This window comes from Neocloeon triangulifer, unplaced genomic scaffold (genome assembly GCF_031216515.1).
Source record: "Neocloeon triangulifer isolate White Clay Creek 2 clone unplaced genomic scaffold, ASM3121651v1 ptg000002l, whole genome shotgun sequence".
In the NCBI taxonomy this organism is placed as follows: Eukaryota; Metazoa; Arthropoda; class Insecta; order Ephemeroptera; family Baetidae; genus Neocloeon; species Neocloeon triangulifer.
This window is the reverse complement of record NW_026775545.1, coordinates 338,496-355,909: the sequence shown is the minus strand read 5'-3', so window position 1 is coordinate 355,909 and position 17,414 is coordinate 338,496. Positions and strand designations below refer to the sequence as shown.

Here is a 17,414-nt window from a genome sequence, read left to right as displayed (position 1 = left end):
AAGAGCGGAGCGGCAGCCGCGCCACGTCTTGAATACCAAACTCTCGCGGCATTATGCACAAGTCTCCGCTGCATCATTCATTTTTATGTCCCCTCTGCTGACAAAAAAAAGGAGAAATTTATTCCTTTTTTTTCGGACGGACGCCGTCGTAATTAAGGTTTGAAAGGTTTCCAATCAGAGACCGTTTGTTTGATCTGTGTGGTGGAAAGGGTTGTGCGGTGCAACCCGCACGGCACACGTTGGGGTGAAATTTGCCGATTCTCCAATATCAGAGACGGGGCAGGGGCGCCCTCATAGAATATCGCCGACGGATTAATGCGCGCTGATTTTGCTGATTTCACCGCTCCCTACTTCTCGGAACGACCTTCCGAACGGAAAAGGAAGACGAGGGAGCGAAAATAAAAGTGGTGAAGAGCGTTCGGGACATCCGTTTTTCAAAAACATTGTTTTTCACTCCAAAAGAGGAACCACTTGATAGAAAAATAGCTTCTTTGATAAATTGTATAACAATTATTACTTATTTCAATTATTAAAATATTTATTTTAAAATATTAAATGTTTTTATCGTTTTTATAATAAAAGTATATTAAAATATATACTACAAATTATTTATTTAATATCTTGAATGAATCTCTTTAAATCACAATTTTATTAAAGATTCAAGAATACACAGTATTATATTTTCCATTAAAATAAAATTTTGTAATTTAATAATTGGTTTCAAAGAGCATTTATTAATTTATTTCAATTTGTATAAACAATATATACCATCCCTTAGATTGTCCTTTCCCTTTATTCAGTTCTCTCACTGTCAATGTCAATATCATTAATTGAAAAAATTAACAAATATTAAATCTCAATATTTTGATACTATTTATCACCTGATTAATGTAAATTACATTATTTCTTACTAAAAAACCTGAATTCAGCGAAATATTATCAAACTTTAATTTTTCGCATCAAGTTTCAGGTTTTTTTCACTCAAGAACAACGGGCCAAGTCGTATAAAACCGCGAATTCTCTTCTCAGCAGGAAAAAACTCTCCACTTATCATATCTCCAGCCACGGTGAAAAAGGTCGGCCGAGATTAGGGTTGGCACGTCTTGGATTTATCGCCCGAAAACGCATACCTGAAATATGAGGATTATGTATGTGCACAAGAGAGTTGTGAAAATATTTTTTTGCTAGGGCGAAAAAAAATTGCGACGGGCGTTAATACGCACTCGCGATATTTATGTTTGTTTGTTTGTTTGGCGCGCACTCTCGTGACGTTCGTTTCTTTACGAGAGGACATAAAAGGGCCGTTTTCCGCTTATAGCTATTGACACACCAGAGGCATAACTGCGCCATAAACAATGATTAAGTCGGGCCGAACGCGCGGATTAACCTCGTTGGCCCTCCTGCACTTCACACCGCAGCCCTTTTTCGCGGCAGCAACGAAAATGAATCGAATATCGCACCGGATAAACGAGATAAATCGGCCGGGGAACGAAAACCAGTGGGACCTGCAAATTGAATTATGGTCTCCAGATTCTGTCCACCGCTGTCCGCCCACGGAACGAGATAAATTTTGGAAAAAGGATTCGGTATAAAACCTTTCAATTAATACAGCAAATTAAAACAAAACAAATTAAAATTATTTTTCTCCCCTAAATTTCTACAAATTATAATTGCATGAAAATTTTAAAGGTTTTTCTAGTCTTGCAGTTTAGCAACAAATAATTCTCGCCCGAAGCAACCTATCAGACGAGAGCCGGCTGTAAATAAGCAAGAAGTCTCTCCGCCCTGGTTGTATATTTACCCGAACGCCTGCGAGATATGCAGCCGTGCGGAAACAACCGGCGGCTTTTCTTAATTTATTTCTCGGTTGCTAATTTATTGCGCGCACCTCCAAAAGATAAAAAACAAGGCGCAATAAATTGCCGGCGAGGGAACACACACGTCATTAAGCTAATGGAGGCGGAAAAAATATATAAGAACACCCCCGGCCAAGACGAATGAGCGCCAGGTATTAAAATGATAACGACTTGCAGGAGGAACTTTAGGGTGAGATAATCTGCGTATCTTCTTGGTTGGAATTAGAAGAGAGAGAAGAATTGGTATCAATTTATTTATAATAATGGTATGATGCGATAGTGGCACATGCAGATTCTAAATAATATAAAAAAAATTTTTTATACAAAATTACAGACAAGTAGCAATATTTTTTTCGCTTTTTTATTAGAAATTATCAAAATATTTTGAAATGCTATCAATTAATTTTAATGATTTTTTTTGTTATTTTAATTTAATTTATAATTTTACATAAAAATAAAATAAATATAAAAATAATTGTAAACAGTTTAAAAAACTAGGTGTTTCTCTAGCAATCTATATTTTTAACATTTCCTTTTTACAGAAGATTAAAAAATTTAAAAATTTCATTATAATTCTTGACAGTGAGTAGCGCCTGCAATTTCGAGTGTTACGCAACACCAAGGGCAACTACGCCGAGCCGGTTGCATACTTATTGCTTTCAGGAGTCAATTCTCGCGCTCTCTGTGGAGAAAAGCTCCGACCCGACCCGCCAGAGAGACATCTGGCAACACCCCTGCAAACCAAAAAGCCACCCCTAATAATAGAGCGCCAAAAAGTAGAATAAACTACCAAGTGCTTTTTCGGCAACAATTAATGGCGAATTTTAATGTTTCTGCGAAATTATTTTTCAGTAAGAGTTGTTTTCGACGTAAAATCGAGCTCTGCGGGAGGGAGCCAGATGAACGGCGGAGGAGGCACGGAGAGCGCCGTGTGTACGCTATTAATAGCACCAGCCTGAAATAGCGTATTCTATGTTTATAAGACGGAGAAAGCAAAAAGCGGTGCCAACAAACTCTATTCCAAATACTTCAAATAAACAAATTGATATTTTATTCCAATTTGAATGAAACTTTTAGTGCGAAAAAGTTAAAAAATGCGGTTTCAGGGATGTTAGATGAAGATTGGCAAGAGGAGCGAAATTAGATTTATGAGTTGTTTCGTTTATGAGTTGGCCAGTCTGGCGGCACAGGCGGTGACTTCCTGCGCACTAGGAACGATTCAGAGACTTAGGGGCACTCGCCATCAGCACCGAACTCCGTAGTTTCATCCTCCTCCCTTGACGAGAATTCCTTTCCGGCGGGCAGAATAGGTAACGCGGCGGGTAAGTAATCGCAAATCAGTTTGATGAAAAGTCAAAATACGTCAAGTTTGAAAGGGGAAACTGTGAAATTCTTAAAGTTTGTTTTACGTTATTAATGACTTGATGCTATTTTTAGAAATCTCTTTAAAATGGAAAGCAAGCTCTGCAGCTTTTGAGTTTTTATATTTTTTAAATAATAAAATAATGGAAATGAAGATTCGGGCTTTTCCTCGTTGCAAAATTGTTTTTATTGCAACGAGGAAAAGCCCGAATCTTCATTTCCATGATCATCTCCTCGAGTGTCAACTTCTTCTAATAAAATAATATATTGAATTTTATTATTTAATTATAAATAAAACATAAAATTGAACTTATAGCTATTTTTAATTAAATCAAATATCATAATTTTTTTTTTATAAGATTTAACAGAAATTTTAATCATTCTTCATCACTGATTTAAATCTGCAGGAAATCCAGAAGGTGGGGAGTCAGAAGGGACTATGGAGAACGGGACAGACACAGCACCCGTCCCAACTTTGGGTGACGTGGAAACGGCGGCCAAAGAAGTGGCCACCCTCCAGGAGCAGATTCAGCAGCTCTTAAACCTACAGAAGGAGGTCTGACCGTGTCTCTCTTCTCTTATCTCAAATTTATTTTCGTGCGTCGCGTTGCAGGCTGAGAGTGAAAACCACAAACTGGCCGAGACGCTGAGCCAAGAGCAGAAACAGACCAACGGGACTGCGGAGGAAAACTTGACGTCCAAGGTGCAGCGACTGGAGCAGGAGCTGCAGATTCGCACTGAGGACCGCGAAAACTACAAGAATAAACTTCAGTTGGCCGAGAAACGGATAACCGAGTTGGAGGCGGAATTGGACGTGGCGAAAAAAGGCTCTGAGGCGCTGACCGATAATGAAAGAGCAACAATTAAAGTTTGATTTTGTTTTTAAATAAATTTTTATATTCTTCAAATGACATTTGAACAGGAAACTTTAGACAACATGACGGACACTCTGAAGTCATCAACTATACAGACCGAGAGTTTCCAAAGGCAAAACACGCAGCTGCAGAGCCAGGTCAAGGCGCTGAAAGAGGTCGTGGCCGTTCACAAGGAACTTCTTAACATCAGGGGGCTTGAAACAGACCAACTTAAGGTATTATTTTAATTCTCAAATAATTTATTTTTTTAAGGTAAACATTTTTTTAAGCTAACTTAAAGCAAATTTTCTATATTTAAATGATGAGAAAAAAATTCCTCTTGAGTAAAATGAACATTTAAGTGGGATTTTTCTCATAATGTTTTTGGTTATTAAAAACAAATTAAAAAGCAGCTTAGTTTGGAAGGTTTTCTTTTTCATTTAATAAAAATAAAAATTTCAATGTACTATCAACTATCATCTAATAATATGTACTATAATCTAAAAAAGGAACAACAAAAAAAATGTGTGACCTTTTTTTTGAAAGAGTTTTTTAAGTTGTTTAAATTTTGCATTACTTTCATTAGAGTAAACTAAACAGATCAAAATTTTCTATTTATCCGTCATCCAAATAAAATGTGTTATGTATTTTATTTATTAATTTTTAATTTATTTCTAATTTCCAGACAACGATTAAACTGTTGGAGGATCACGCGCTGGCCGAGAAGGAGCGTCGTAGCGCCGTTTTGTCGAAAATGGAGACGGCAGTGAAGTTGAACGCAGAGCTTAAGAACGAGTACGAAAACCAGCTGCGCATCTTCCAAGACCTCAAGAGCAAATACGAGCAGAAGGTGGAATTGATCAAGATCGAAAACGAGAAGTTGAGAGCTCTGGTGCCACCAGAGGCAATCGCCGTGCTTGAAATGCTCCCTGAAGAACCCCTTCTTGAGCAGTAACGTAATTAAAAAAAAAAAAACTTCCGCTAAAATTTGTGTACCAATTAAGGAAAAGGTGGGGACAGTAAACAAAAAATTTTTGAAATTTGTCTGTTTATTTACAACAAAATATATATAATATTATATGGAACTTTTAAGGGAATTTCAGGAAGATTTTTATTTAAAAAAAACTCTTAGTTTTCTTTATAAGACAATTATAAAAACATATATCGTCGCGAAAAAGAACTTCTTCCAAAAATAGGAATACTAGGACGCCACTCTGCTTGCTTTTGCCTCTCATATGGTAACTTTGCAACGTCATTAGCAAGTAGAATGAGAAAACGCACTTACTCTCCTAGGACTCACGCACACGAAGGTTACGTCTAATATCACAAAGTGTAGCGTAATAGGGCGGACTGAAGTCTCACATATTTTGGCAGTTCGGAAACACACAAACTGGGTAACAAATAACATGAGACGTTGGAATCGCGATAATTTTTGACGAGAAATTATTGTAAAAATTATACAATTGATTTAGAAACTTATAAATTTACAATTGGCCTCAATTTTAGATTAGCCTAATTAATTATTTGGATGCTACTTACAATTAATGCCAAGCATTAATTAACAACGAACATCATAACATAAAAATCATCTTCTGATCAACACACACTTGCAGTTAATAAATATTCGCATAACAAAGTCTTCCTCCTTCTTTGAGGAAAAAAAATCAATTACTCAACTTTCCGTTGGTTTCCTCGAGAGGAATGCTTTCCGTCGGTGACTCGGGTGACTCGGTTGAGCTGGAAAACGTTGAAAACAGGGGTAAGGGGGGTTCATTTCCGTTCTCGGAAAGTCGCTTGGCGACGACCGGAGAGAAGGAAGCAGGACGACCGGCGCTGCGACGGATCACGGCTTCGTAGGTGGCGCCGTTGCTCGACTTGCGAATTTCCGGACGCTTCTTCCGGCGCCGATTGACGATGAAAATGGCCGCCACAACAATGACCACCCCAAGGAGGATTCCCCCGATGGCGATGTAGGTCGTTGGCTGTGACGTGGAGACCTCGTCCTGCGCAAGGTTCGACTCGGTCGGAACATCCGTTTCCGTTTCAGAGGTGCTAACTTCCACTACTTCCGGTTTGGGACTGAGAGTCGATGATTTCACCTCTCTTATTCTGGGGGTTGGGGAGGGCGGTGGTGGCGGTGACGGTGAGGATGACGACACCTCCGGAGGGTATTCGGTGTTGGCGTCGTAGTCTGGGATTTCGTCCACGGGCGACATGTCATCGAACACCGGCAAAAGGGGTTTGAAGAACTTGAGCAGGGGCGCCGTGCTGATTTCGGTGATGTTCAGATGCTCCTCTAGCAGTTTTGGCCACGGAAGTGCCAATCCACCCCTCAGCAAACTCCTGTTTAAACAATTTTTAATCAATTATATTAAAAATAATTGAAAACAAAACAAACCTGAAATTATCATCAGCCTGCAATTTCTGAATGCCGATTTTGAACAAGTCCCTCCTGGACAAACCAGAACTCTTGGTCAGATATTCATAAAGTTGGAACTGAAGAATCGTCCCAGCAAATTCACTGAAAATCCAAATTCCATTTAAATGATTATTATTTCATTTGGAAATGAAGAGATCGGGCTTTTCCTCGTTGCAAAAAATTTGTTTTTATTAAAAAAACAAACGGCTATACCAGTTTCGGTCACGGTCTGCGACCCTATTTCATGAGCAAGAAAATTACAATAAAATCAGCAAAAAAAAAGCACAAAAAAAAAGGTTGGTACTTGAATTTGAACTAATTAGTTTTAAGATTTTTATTTCTATGTTAAAATGTGGTTTTTTTTTAGACCGTGACCGAAACTGGTAGAGCCGTTTGTTTTTGAATAAAAAGCAAATTTTTTGCAACAAGGAAAAGCCCAATCTCTTCATATCCATGATCATCTCCTCGAGTGTCAACTTCTTCAAACAAATTTCATTTGGAAATAAAATAAAATCTTTTTTACCTTAGATGAGGAGCGTTTGCGGTGACTGCCCTGTCAGCAAAGAGATCAAAAACGTCCTTGCCACTCAAGGAACTTGGTGGCGCCACTCTTTGCATTTTTGTTCTGTAATTTGCAAAATAGAAAATTAATTATTCAGCATGAAATTCAATATTTTTTATTTTATTTACTAATCAATTTTTTTGTGTCTTTACAAATTTAATTAATTGCTCTTCTGCCAGACACCTAAAGGAATAATGTCTGACAACGAGACATAAATTGCAAAGCCGCAAGTGGTGTTGAAATTGTTGATCAGTGGCGACGTCGTAGATCAAAGTGCCAATTGCCGTCGACAGGCAATAATATCAGGGGTGTCGTGTTTGCAAGTTAATTTGATTGGTGGAGACAGAACGTACCTGTCCTGCCAACAAGAGGGTGGCAGAGGGCGCGAGGGAAAGGGGGCGTCGCGGATGCGGCAGAGGTCGGCGGCGAGCAGAGCTGGCAGACGGGGCAGCGTCCTCAGAGCAACCAGCAGCCTCAGATTGACTGCCTGGCCAAGAGGGTCGGACGGATCTCGAGACACCAAACCTTCCGAGTCCACCGAGCTAGCTGCAGCCAACAGACCACCCAGACTGGACACGGCTTCTGGTATAGCTGGAAATCAGGTAATGCTCTTCATGAACACTTAATTTTTCACACATATTAATATATAAAAATAGAAAACAGAATATTTTTAATCAAAATTTTCTTGCCTTCTGCTTTTAATCTAATAAGAAATATTTTCTACAATAACTTAAATAAGCTTGGACAAAGTTTTTCAATTTCATTTTTTGGGCTTTATCAAATTATCCTCAAAGTAATTAATTTAATTTGCATCTATTTTTTCAAATTTCAAATTTTTAAATTCAAGAAAGCATAAAGTTGAAGTTTTATATTTAAAATTTAATATAATTAAAATAAAAATTATTTACAGAAAACGTGCTATTAATTAAGTTAACAAATAAAATCATCGCCTTTGGGGATATCTTGGAACAATTATTATTTTAGTGAAACATTTAATTAAAATTAAATTTAAATTACCCTTTCACTGCTTCGGCAATGGAAAGCCAGTACTTATCTTTACATATTTTGATATACAATTTAATTGATTTTAAAATAATCTAAACACTTTTTTTTATCTGCACATGCGTTGATTGAAAGCAACATTTTAATTAAGCCTTTCCGAGCCTATCGCAGAACAATTTTATTATTAATTGGGTCAGATTGAACTTTGTAAATCCTGAAAGATCCGTTCCAAGGGCGCTTATATGAGTATCTCCTTGAAAAGAATACAATTCAGACCGCTTTTGTTTGTCGACGTCACAAGTGCGGCTCTTGTGCGATAAGACGCGTCTCCAGAGATGCAATAAAATTGAACTTCGGTCGAGAGCTTTTAATGAAAACAAATTAACTTACCGGAGAAGCGGTTGCCGTGTCGGAAGACGTACGAGTTTGATCGTGCGGCCAAATTAAAGTACGACCCGCGGAAGATGTTTTCGTTTGCTTCCAAATAGTCCGCCCAACGTGACGACGAGTTGCACGTGACCACCCTATAATTAAAAAAAAAATATATATTTAATAAGCGAAAAATAGATCTAATTAGAGTTTGATTCGCACCTGACGCCTTCGTCACTGCAGGCGGAAATGACCTCGGAAGGGCAGCGCCCGGCGAATTCCGACTGCTCCCAAAAACTGCGACCCAAATCTGGCAGACCGAAGTCGTGACTCATTTGCTGGGCCCGTCGATAAAGCTGCTCTTTGTTCTGTTTGAGGAAGGATAAAGGAGTGGATTAGAATATGCTGAAAGGGATTATATTAAAATTTGGCAACCTGCTGTGATATTGCAGATTCCAGACTTTTGATCAGCTCCTCCTGCAAGAGCGTTTCCTTGGCAATGAAAGTCCAATCGACTCCCTCTGGAGAACCTTCAAAGGCAAAGAACATAACAAGTTTTAATCAATACGAGGAAATTTGTTTAATTTTACGTTGTGAGTAATAAAAATAAAATTATTATCAATATTAAAAACAAAAAATATATATAATAATAAACAATAAGGTGGTTTCACGATAGATTTAAATCCAATTGGCTGAAATTTTCATTAAAGAACCCCATCCCGATTTTCACATATGTTTTTGGGGTAGAAAGACGCTGTGCTCCCTAAAATTTCACTTGAAAATTTTGGGCGCTTTTCCAGGAAATCAAATTTCCAAAAAAAAATAGAAAATATTGAATCTCTTCGCTTCTATTTAGAAATTAAGTTTGCTCTATCTACATATTGATGTAACTTTTTACGCCCGACAACTTTTCTGTTAAAAACGTTTGTGTAGGTCAAGGTCACTAAATTGCAAATTTCATTTTTTAACGCAATTCTCGCAAAGATGCTCCCCTCAAATAGTTTTGGGGGTATAGGAAAAATGTAGCCCCAAGTGTGTAGAACAAAACCTTCGATTTTCAAAATGGGGTTATTTTTTGTTTTTGAGATATTTATAAATGAATTTAAAAAAGTAGTGTTTTTCAATGCAAAAAAAGCTATTATCTGTCTGCTTTTTAAAATTCATTTAAAAATATCTCAAAAACAAAAAATAATCCCATTTTGAAATCAAAGGTTTTGTTCTACACACTTTTTTTTTCCTATACCCCGAAAAATATTTGAGGGGTGCATCTTTGCGAAAATTGCGTCAGAAAGTGAATTTTGCAATTTAGTGACCTTGACCTTTGACCTACACAAAAGTTGTCAACAGAAAAGTTGTTGGGCGTTAAATTTTACGTCTAGCACCGAAGAGAACTTACTTAATTTCAAAATATAAGCAAAGATATTCAATATTTTCTGTTTTTTATCGCATTTTTCGGAAATCTGATTTCTCGGAAAAGTATCCGAAATTTTCGAGTGATGAAATTTTACCTCACCAGCCCAACAACATTTGTGAAAATCAAGATAGGTCATTTTTTGGCCAATTTGAGTAAAATCTATCGTGAAAATTTTGATAAAAATTTTAAAGAATCAATTTTAATTAATTAGGCATTAATTTTTCTTAAATCTGATTATGTACCTAGCAGGTGCACTGGAATGTTTTCCGGTACATCAGGATAAATTTTCTGCAGTCTTCTGCGTACGTAATCGTGGAACTTGAGGTAGAGCGGCTCGATCTCTGCCCACAGGCGTTTAGCCTTGGCATATCCGTCGGACCACTCGGTCTGCATTTCCCACAAGTTCTCCAGATTCCGCTCCCCTGTTAGATAAGCACCTTGTAAAAACCTTTGCACGCGAAAATATTCCGAATTTTTTTTACTATTCAAAGACGCAGTTTGTTCGGTGAGGCGCAAAAAGTTTGAATAGTCATCGTCCTCGTCCGGCTGCAATTGTTGCTGCCACTCGGTCCACAAACTCTCGAGCTGCGTCTCGTCCTTGATTGACGCGAAAGCGCTCGAATAATCTGTTGCGTGATTGATGGGTTAATTAGAAAATGATGCGTGCGGATAATTAGAGGAAAAAACATACTCGACAGAGACTTTTGCTTCTGCTCGGCAGCGACAATGAACTCGGCGCCCTTTGAATGGAAATTATATGTTAAAACGATTGGCGAGAATGATGATGATCATTTTGCATTTGAAATTGCATCGATAGAACTTTCTTGTGTTTCCTCGCGTCATTGCATTATTAATGAAAAATGGAATTTCTGATTTGACCTTTGCTCGTAGGTACACAAAGACTCGTGACGAAATCTTATGATTTGCAAAATAATAAAAACAAATTATATATAAAATGTCAAGAATTAAAAATGCATTCAAATAAAACTGTATCAAAATTCAATTAATTAATAATGCAAGAAAAATATTCAATCAGAATTTAAAAAAAAAAACACTAATTAAGCCAATTTTTCCAACCTTGGCTATTTTTTTTTTTTTTTTTTTCAGATAAAAGTTTGACGTAGAAAATAAAATAAATTTTTAAACTGACCATTCTGATATCTCCTTCTGATAAAAGCGCCGCGCCAGGATGTCCCATGATGTCCGCGCGTCGTCTGGGTTCTGCAGAGCGGAACTCGCGTCCGATATAGGGTCGTGTTTCGACGGCGACCCCCTTCTGGTGTGCCGCCGACCTCACCATCGCCTCCACCTGCGTCAATAATTCACACTTAAAAAACAATGCGCGCCGGACGGTTAAATTATTCATCGCGAAGTGCTTCGCCGCCTCCGCAAAAAGCTATTCCATTATTTACGCGCGTGCGGTGGCGCGTTTATGTATTTTTGCTTCATCGATCTCAATTTGGCCCGCGGGCAGCATAAAATGATGGGAAAATAAAACATTGCATAATTCAGAACGATCAATAGCAGGGAAAGGGCAAGCGAAAAAAACATGCCGATTTGATCTTACTTAATATATTTCAAGGATAATGTAATTTGACAATTTACTGCTAACAGTAAGATCATAAATTTTTGCACAAATTGCTGGCACGTAAGTAAAATAGATTTGCATTTCAACAGTGAAAATGAAATGATATTTAAAAATAAAAATTTTAATTTTTGGGCTATTTAGATAAGAAATTTAAAATATGAAATAATAGAACCAAGTTTCCTAACCTGTAATAATTTTTGGACTAAAATTGACAGTTTAATTGACTGTTTACAATATTTATGTAGATAAAAATAAATTTATTTTAATTAAAAAAAAAATTGTTTTTTCATTGTAAATTTCTCCATGTGAAGATAAATTGGTAGAATTTATTAAATTTTAATATTTATATAAAATAATTTTTAAAACAATTACGTTAAGTGGAATAAATGTTAAGTTAAATTTATTTAAATTAAATATTGTTACAAAATTACAAATTTGTTGCGTGAAATCAATAACATTTATATAGAATTTTGTTAATAAAATTAACATTAAAATCTGTAGGAAATCTTATATAATAAAAGATGATTGCAATTTATTTTAAAATTTAACCATCAAATTTTTGTTTAATTAAGAACTTTCATTGAAAGACAGGCCTAGCATTTTCATTTCCTCACAATTGACTCCTCTCAAATGCCAATTTCTTCAAACAATCTTTAGTGTATAATATTAATTAAATGCGCCTAACATGGTCTCTTGCCTACACACTAATGTGCTAATTGAGCTAAATTGCCCCTCACCATAGTGCAAAGGTACAGCGGTGAATTCGCGACACGATTCGTTCCGTCTTTGGTGTTAGAACCGCCGTTTGGAAACTTTCCTTCTTCTTCTCTCCGAGCGCGGCGGAATTGCAATGCCAGTTTTCGCAATTCATGGCTCGTGTGTTTTTAATGTTTTGACGAAATCGTCGCTCTCTCGTTCTGTGTGTTTACTCGGTGGAAAATGAGTGCGGTACTAGTTTTGGTCTCGGCGTCACGTTCCTCCTATCCTCTCTCTGGGTCAAACACACAAAAAGCAGCAGTTTCGCTCCTGCAAGGCGAGCCGCGTGCAACCGTGACGCCGCACTTCTCGGACAAAAAGACACTGGTGACGCGACAGAAAGAGCTCCTTCTATATTCAAAGAAATTTTAACTTTGGCCCAGTTTGCGAGATTAACAAAGAAGTGCTAATTTCTCCAAACCCCTAACCAGGTGTGGTTTGGTCACAATCAGATGAGAGACTTTCCTAAGATAAATTTTATTAAATTTCATCACACTTGAGCAGTTGTGGTTTTAAATTACTATTTGCGGTTTTACGAAATGAAAAGTAGCCAACGATTGTGAAATTATATAATTTCAAAAAAATTTATCAAAATAAGAACTTCGACTTTGACTCTCCAAGGATAAAAATTATCAGGGTTCCGAGGCCAGAATTAAATTTTCATACATGTGCAAGCTGAATAATTCCACTTTCTCTTCACGGTTTTAATTAAAAAATGTTTCTATGAACACAATTAATTATCAATTTCGATGCGCTCGTTAGCGACAAACGCGCATCTCTTCAAAGACAAAAGGCAGGGCGGCGTTGCAGCAGCGAAATTAGCGCGATAATGATCGGGCGGGCGGTTGATGAAAGTGACCTTGGAGGCAAACAAACGTAACCTGCTGCTGCAGGAATTGTGTTACGTGTCGAGAAAGGTATATAACGAGTGTGTCAGGTGAGTCCCGCTCCACTGCAGCTCGAGCTTAAAATAAAAAAAAAAACGCCGAATGCAGCCGCGCAGGAGAGATGACGCGGTGAAGAATGCACGTGGGGATTATGGAAATATTGAAAGAGGCAGGTGGTATGTGCAGGAGTGGATTGTTGAGCACCAACAATCCGAGAGTGCAGTCAATGGGAAATGAATATGTGGGTTGGTCGAGCTTAAAACTTATAAACCTAAGTGAATTGGCCTAATTTTGCTGATCGGCGCCGCGATTTGGGAGGAAAACGAGGAATAAATTTATTATTTGAAGAAATTGAACAATTAGTGTTTTAAACTTGGAATAAATTTTATTTTTAATTTATTTGAATTGACTGCATCGAACGGAGAAGAAGTAAATAAATTATTTAATGTTGTGGAATTTCACGATCGATCAGGGTTGATTCATGGTGATTTGAATTTAAAATCGGTTTGCCCTCGATGGATTTTTGTGAAGAAATGTTAATTTAAATAATTTTGCGCGGAAAATTTTCAATTTGAAAGAAAAATAATTTTTGAAAAAAGATTAATTTTTGTCAAAATGTTTTCGCAGCTCATGAATTATGGCTGCAGCCCGCAGCCGAAATATGCAGAGCAGGATATTGTTTTTTTAAAACAATAAAAAACTCACAAAAAACCATCGAGGCCGATTTTAAGTTCAAATCACCATGAAATTATTAAACGTATTTCGTGGATATGAAGAGATCGGGCATTTTCCTCGTTGTGAAAAATGTATTCAAAAACAATGCGGCTCTATTAGTTTCGGTCACGGTCTGCAACCATATTAATAAATTCATAAAATCTTTAAAAGTAGTAACAAATTTGTTAAATTTAAGAATTTGACTTTTTTAAATGTGGTTTTTCAGTTTGCTGATAATTTTTCTTGCTCTAGAAATAGAATCTCAGACCATGACCAAAACTTGTAGAGCCATTTGTCAATTTTTACAACGAGGAAACTTTCAAAAATACATTTAAAATAATTCAACTTAATTAACAATATAAATTAAATAAATTTTATAATTTTAATGGTAAAATTCGTGTTTAAGCGCGCTTGTGTCTGTTTTGTTTTTGTGGAATTTTTTTGTGTAGAGGTTTTAATGAAAGTTTTGATTTTCTGAAAGCAGAAGACATTTTCTGCTGGCAGGGAATTGATTTTTAATTAAAAGTTCAAATTTTGGCAACAAAAGTCTGATCACGATAATTTTTTTTCTTGATCTCTCGCACGGCTTCAGTAATCGACGTAAAAATCGGTCTTAAAATTTATAGTTATTTATTTGTTTTAAATTTTTTCTCCATCAATTACAAAACATACAATCAGAAAAATTTACAAAAAAGATTGTTCTGAAAATAGTTTTTTTTTATGTAATATTTTTATAGGCCATTATTTTTTAAGCCTTGCTCAAGAACTTGACCGTTTGATAATCTGATACAACAATCGCTCTATTTCCGTTTCAGCTCTTTTTTTTCGTCTGTTGTTTTTCACGCACATTATTTTCCTTATCTAGCGCCGAAGCCTGTTTTTTTTTCCTAATATATATACTGTGCGTGCAGCATCGGCCGGTCTCGTCGTATCTGCATCCATCTCCACGCGGCTCGCCTGCTGTGCTCGTGACGCAACCGAAAAGTACACACGCACCGGGCCCATCGTCATTACACAGATACGACGCTTAAGGCACTTGTTTGATTCACTCGCTGCGATGCAATAAAACGACGGCCGACGCAATTATCATCTGACTCAACGCCAGCTGAGATGGACTGTGTTCGATTTGAATGCACTTTGCTTGGCTTCGTAACGAGTTTGCCGCTCTAAATGCAGCTTCACAACAATACAATGTGGTCAGAAAATGAGGAACAGCGTCTTTAGCCAGAGTTCAATAATCTCTCTATCAATAGAATTTTAACTGAATAAACGGACGGTTATTTTTATTTAGACCGTTTAAAAACACATTTCTTTTAAATCGTTCTAAATTTTATTAAATTAATGCAGAATGACTGCACATAAAATGCATTGACGCACTTTCCATTATGCATTTTAATATCCAATTCTATTCAAATTGCTTTGTAATGCGCGGTGAGCCGTTTTTTTCCTGCCATGGTCAGATCACCTTTTGCGAAAAGACAGCTGCACGCGGTGACTCTCTTTGTTTAGAGAGAGGAGGAAAAGGAAGTCTGCTTAATAAAGGGAAAATCCACGCCTAGTGACGCTATTGATCCGAATTCTGCGAAATCCCTTAGCAATCTGCAAACACCACTCATAGCAGAGCAAGGGTGTGTCGAGAGGGATGTGACAATTTTGGCTCGCAATTCTGGGGAATTTCGATTGGTCAGATAATAATGATGAAAATTTTTCACACTTACTTTTTTTGGAGAAAATTTATAAAAATAAATATTAATTTATATGAAAAATAAGACTGAATGAATGTTAGTTTTCGATATCACGTCAGTCTGCGTCACGGTTTTGTTGAAAAAAAGCTTTCGAAACTTGTATCAGATAATAATGTAAATTCAATAACCATCGAAATAAATTAAACTGCAAACCGCCGAGTGTCGCCTTGTAAAATTTTGCAAGATTTATAAAAATGTCCTTTCGTAAAGAAATCGCGCGGTTGCCTGCAGCGATTGAATTAAAACCAAGATTTCATTATGACTCTGGCATTTTTAGTATATACACGATGCAATTAAAGGAGTTTAGTACTTCACCGACAAGCCGTGACCTACATCCGAAATTTTGCTTCAATCGGGAGAAACAGCGCTCTACACACACATGAATGTGAAAAAGAAAGAAAAATTCCTTGGCTGATACGTTCATGCCCGGCCCTCAGACGAGTCAAGATTATTTTATATTTCACTCGGCGAGACGTGGGAGGAAGAAAGAAATGTGTCCCAAGTCGGTGTGCGCGTTTAATGCCGGTAATGGATTAGCTTTTGGCCCCGCACCTTTATTGATCTCTCTGCTCTCTCAGCGCGCCACAGAGATATACTAAAAAAGCAGAGATGAGTTCGTCATACAGCACGACTTCTCTGAAAGATAACCGAGCAAAAGAAAGTGCCTTTTCCTGCTCAACGAAACCAGAAGAATTTATAATTGTGTATGTGATAAGTAAATTTTGTAGTTCCTCAATTAGATTCAGCAAGACCGGCCCTTTAAAGGAATTTGCATTGCTTCCGTGTGATTAAACTGTAGAAATTCGATGGTAAGCGTGCAGGTTAATTTTACTGCGGTTTAATAAAGTAACCTGTTGCGCTCCAGGCTAAAGGTATACGACACGAGTTTAACGTCCGACGGTCTTTCAACAATATTTTACGACTAAAACTTTTATGAAGTGAAGAGTTACATAAATAATCTTCCGTCACTTACTCCTGATTTTTTTAACATCAAATTGAATCGTCAAGTTAATAAAATTCAATATTATGACAATTAATTAGTAATGAAACGGTAATAAGATATCTATAATGCAAGATACAAAAAGGCAAAAAGTAAATATGATTATTATTTTTAAAGGGCACCTTTTCACAAAAAATAATTTAACACAATTCTTATATATATAACAATTACATACTTATGAAAATTTTTTAAAATATATGAATTCATTATTTAAAGTGTTGTGTTCTGTATAATCATAAAAAAAGATAAATTAATAAATAAATAATAATATAAATAAATTTAACATCATAATTCATAAAATAGTATTAATTTATATTAAATTTTTTTGAAATATAATAAATAATAATATAATTATATCAGTAAAATATTGCACTTTCTGTTAATTTGTATTATCAACACATTTAAAAGGTTAAGCATGAAATTAAAAGAAAAAACATTTAATAAACAGATATTTTTATGAAAGATAAAGAAAAATAATTTTAAATTTGATTTAAGTTGATAAAGAAAGCTAAATTTAAATTAAATATTATATTATTTGCTATAATCTTACTCTTTCTTTAGCAATCGCGTCATCATCTGGCTTTGTCAGAAAAGACCAAAGGGTGGTCTGCACATTGTCGCACCCGTCCTCCTCGGCTTCGAGGTCCCAGTCGAGCAGCTCGAGTTTCTGCGCCGCTTTGCGTTCGTCGTCCAGCGAGAACAGGGAGGCGCCGAACGCGGCGCCGGCACTAATCAACACCACGGCGCCGACCACCAAAAGCAGCACGCGGCCCTTCATGTCGGCTGGTGAGGCGCAAAACCTTCGGCACCTCCACACACTAGCACTTGCTCACCAAGACTGAATCTGAAACATTGACTCGGCGGTGCTCGACGCCAAGTGGCCCCT

At 36.8% G+C, this 17,414-nt stretch overlaps 2 protein-coding genes across 2 annotated transcripts; one reads left to right on the top strand and one right to left on the bottom strand.

Annotated features, from left to right (window-relative positions):
* The first annotated feature begins 3,017 nt into the window (after positions 1-3,017).
* On the top strand, positions 3,018-5,169 carry LOC132205009 (golgin subfamily A member 6-like protein 4). The gene is made up of 5 exons (XM_059633816.1): positions 3,018-3,178; positions 3,626-3,774; positions 3,832-4,086; positions 4,141-4,308; positions 4,758-5,169. Exons 2-5 carry the CDS (start codon positions 3,658-3,660, stop codon positions 5,025-5,027), a joined length of 810 nt encoding a protein of 269 aa, XP_059489799.1. The 5' UTR covers positions 3,018-3,178; positions 3,626-3,657; the 3' UTR covers positions 5,028-5,169.
* On the bottom strand, positions 5,088-17,386 carry LOC132205008 (angiotensin-converting enzyme-like). The gene is made up of 12 exons (XM_059633814.1): positions 17,079-17,386; positions 10,989-11,147; positions 10,530-10,578; positions 10,321-10,464; positions 10,081-10,260; positions 8,860-8,954; positions 8,647-8,792; positions 8,446-8,579; positions 7,407-7,644; positions 7,015-7,116; positions 6,471-6,593; positions 5,088-6,415 (listed from the first exon to the last, which is right to left on the bottom strand). The coding sequence occupies exons 1-12, from the start codon at positions 17,304-17,306 to the stop codon at positions 5,737-5,739; spliced, it is 2,277 nt and encodes a 758-aa protein (XP_059489797.1). The 5' UTR covers positions 17,307-17,386; the 3' UTR covers positions 5,088-5,736.
* Positions 17,387-17,414: the final 28 nt, after the last annotated feature.

Coding starts and splice junctions, on each gene's coding strand:
- LOC132205009 (XM_059633816.1), top strand. CDS start 3,658: ATGGAGAACGGGACAGACACAGCACCCGTCCCAACTTTGGGTGACGTG. Junction 3,775..3,831: donor TCTTAAACCTACAGAAGGAG/GTCTGACCGTGT, acceptor GTCGCGTTGCAG/GCTGAGAGTGAAAACCACAA. Junction 4,309..4,757: donor TTGAAACAGACCAACTTAAG/GTATTATTTTAA, acceptor TCTAATTTCCAG/ACAACGATTAAACTGTTGGA.
- LOC132205008 (XM_059633814.1), bottom strand. CDS start 17,306: ATGAAGGGCCGCGTGCTGCTTTTGGTGGTCGGCGCCGTGGTGTTGATT. Junction 10,261..10,320: donor ACAAACTGCGTCTTTGAATA/GTAAAAAAAATT, acceptor CTTATCTAACAG/GGGAGCGGAATCTGGAGAAC. Junction 7,645..8,445: donor ACACGGCAACCGCTTCTCCG/GTAAGTTAATTT, acceptor CCTGATTTCCAG/CTATACCAGAAGCCGTGTCC.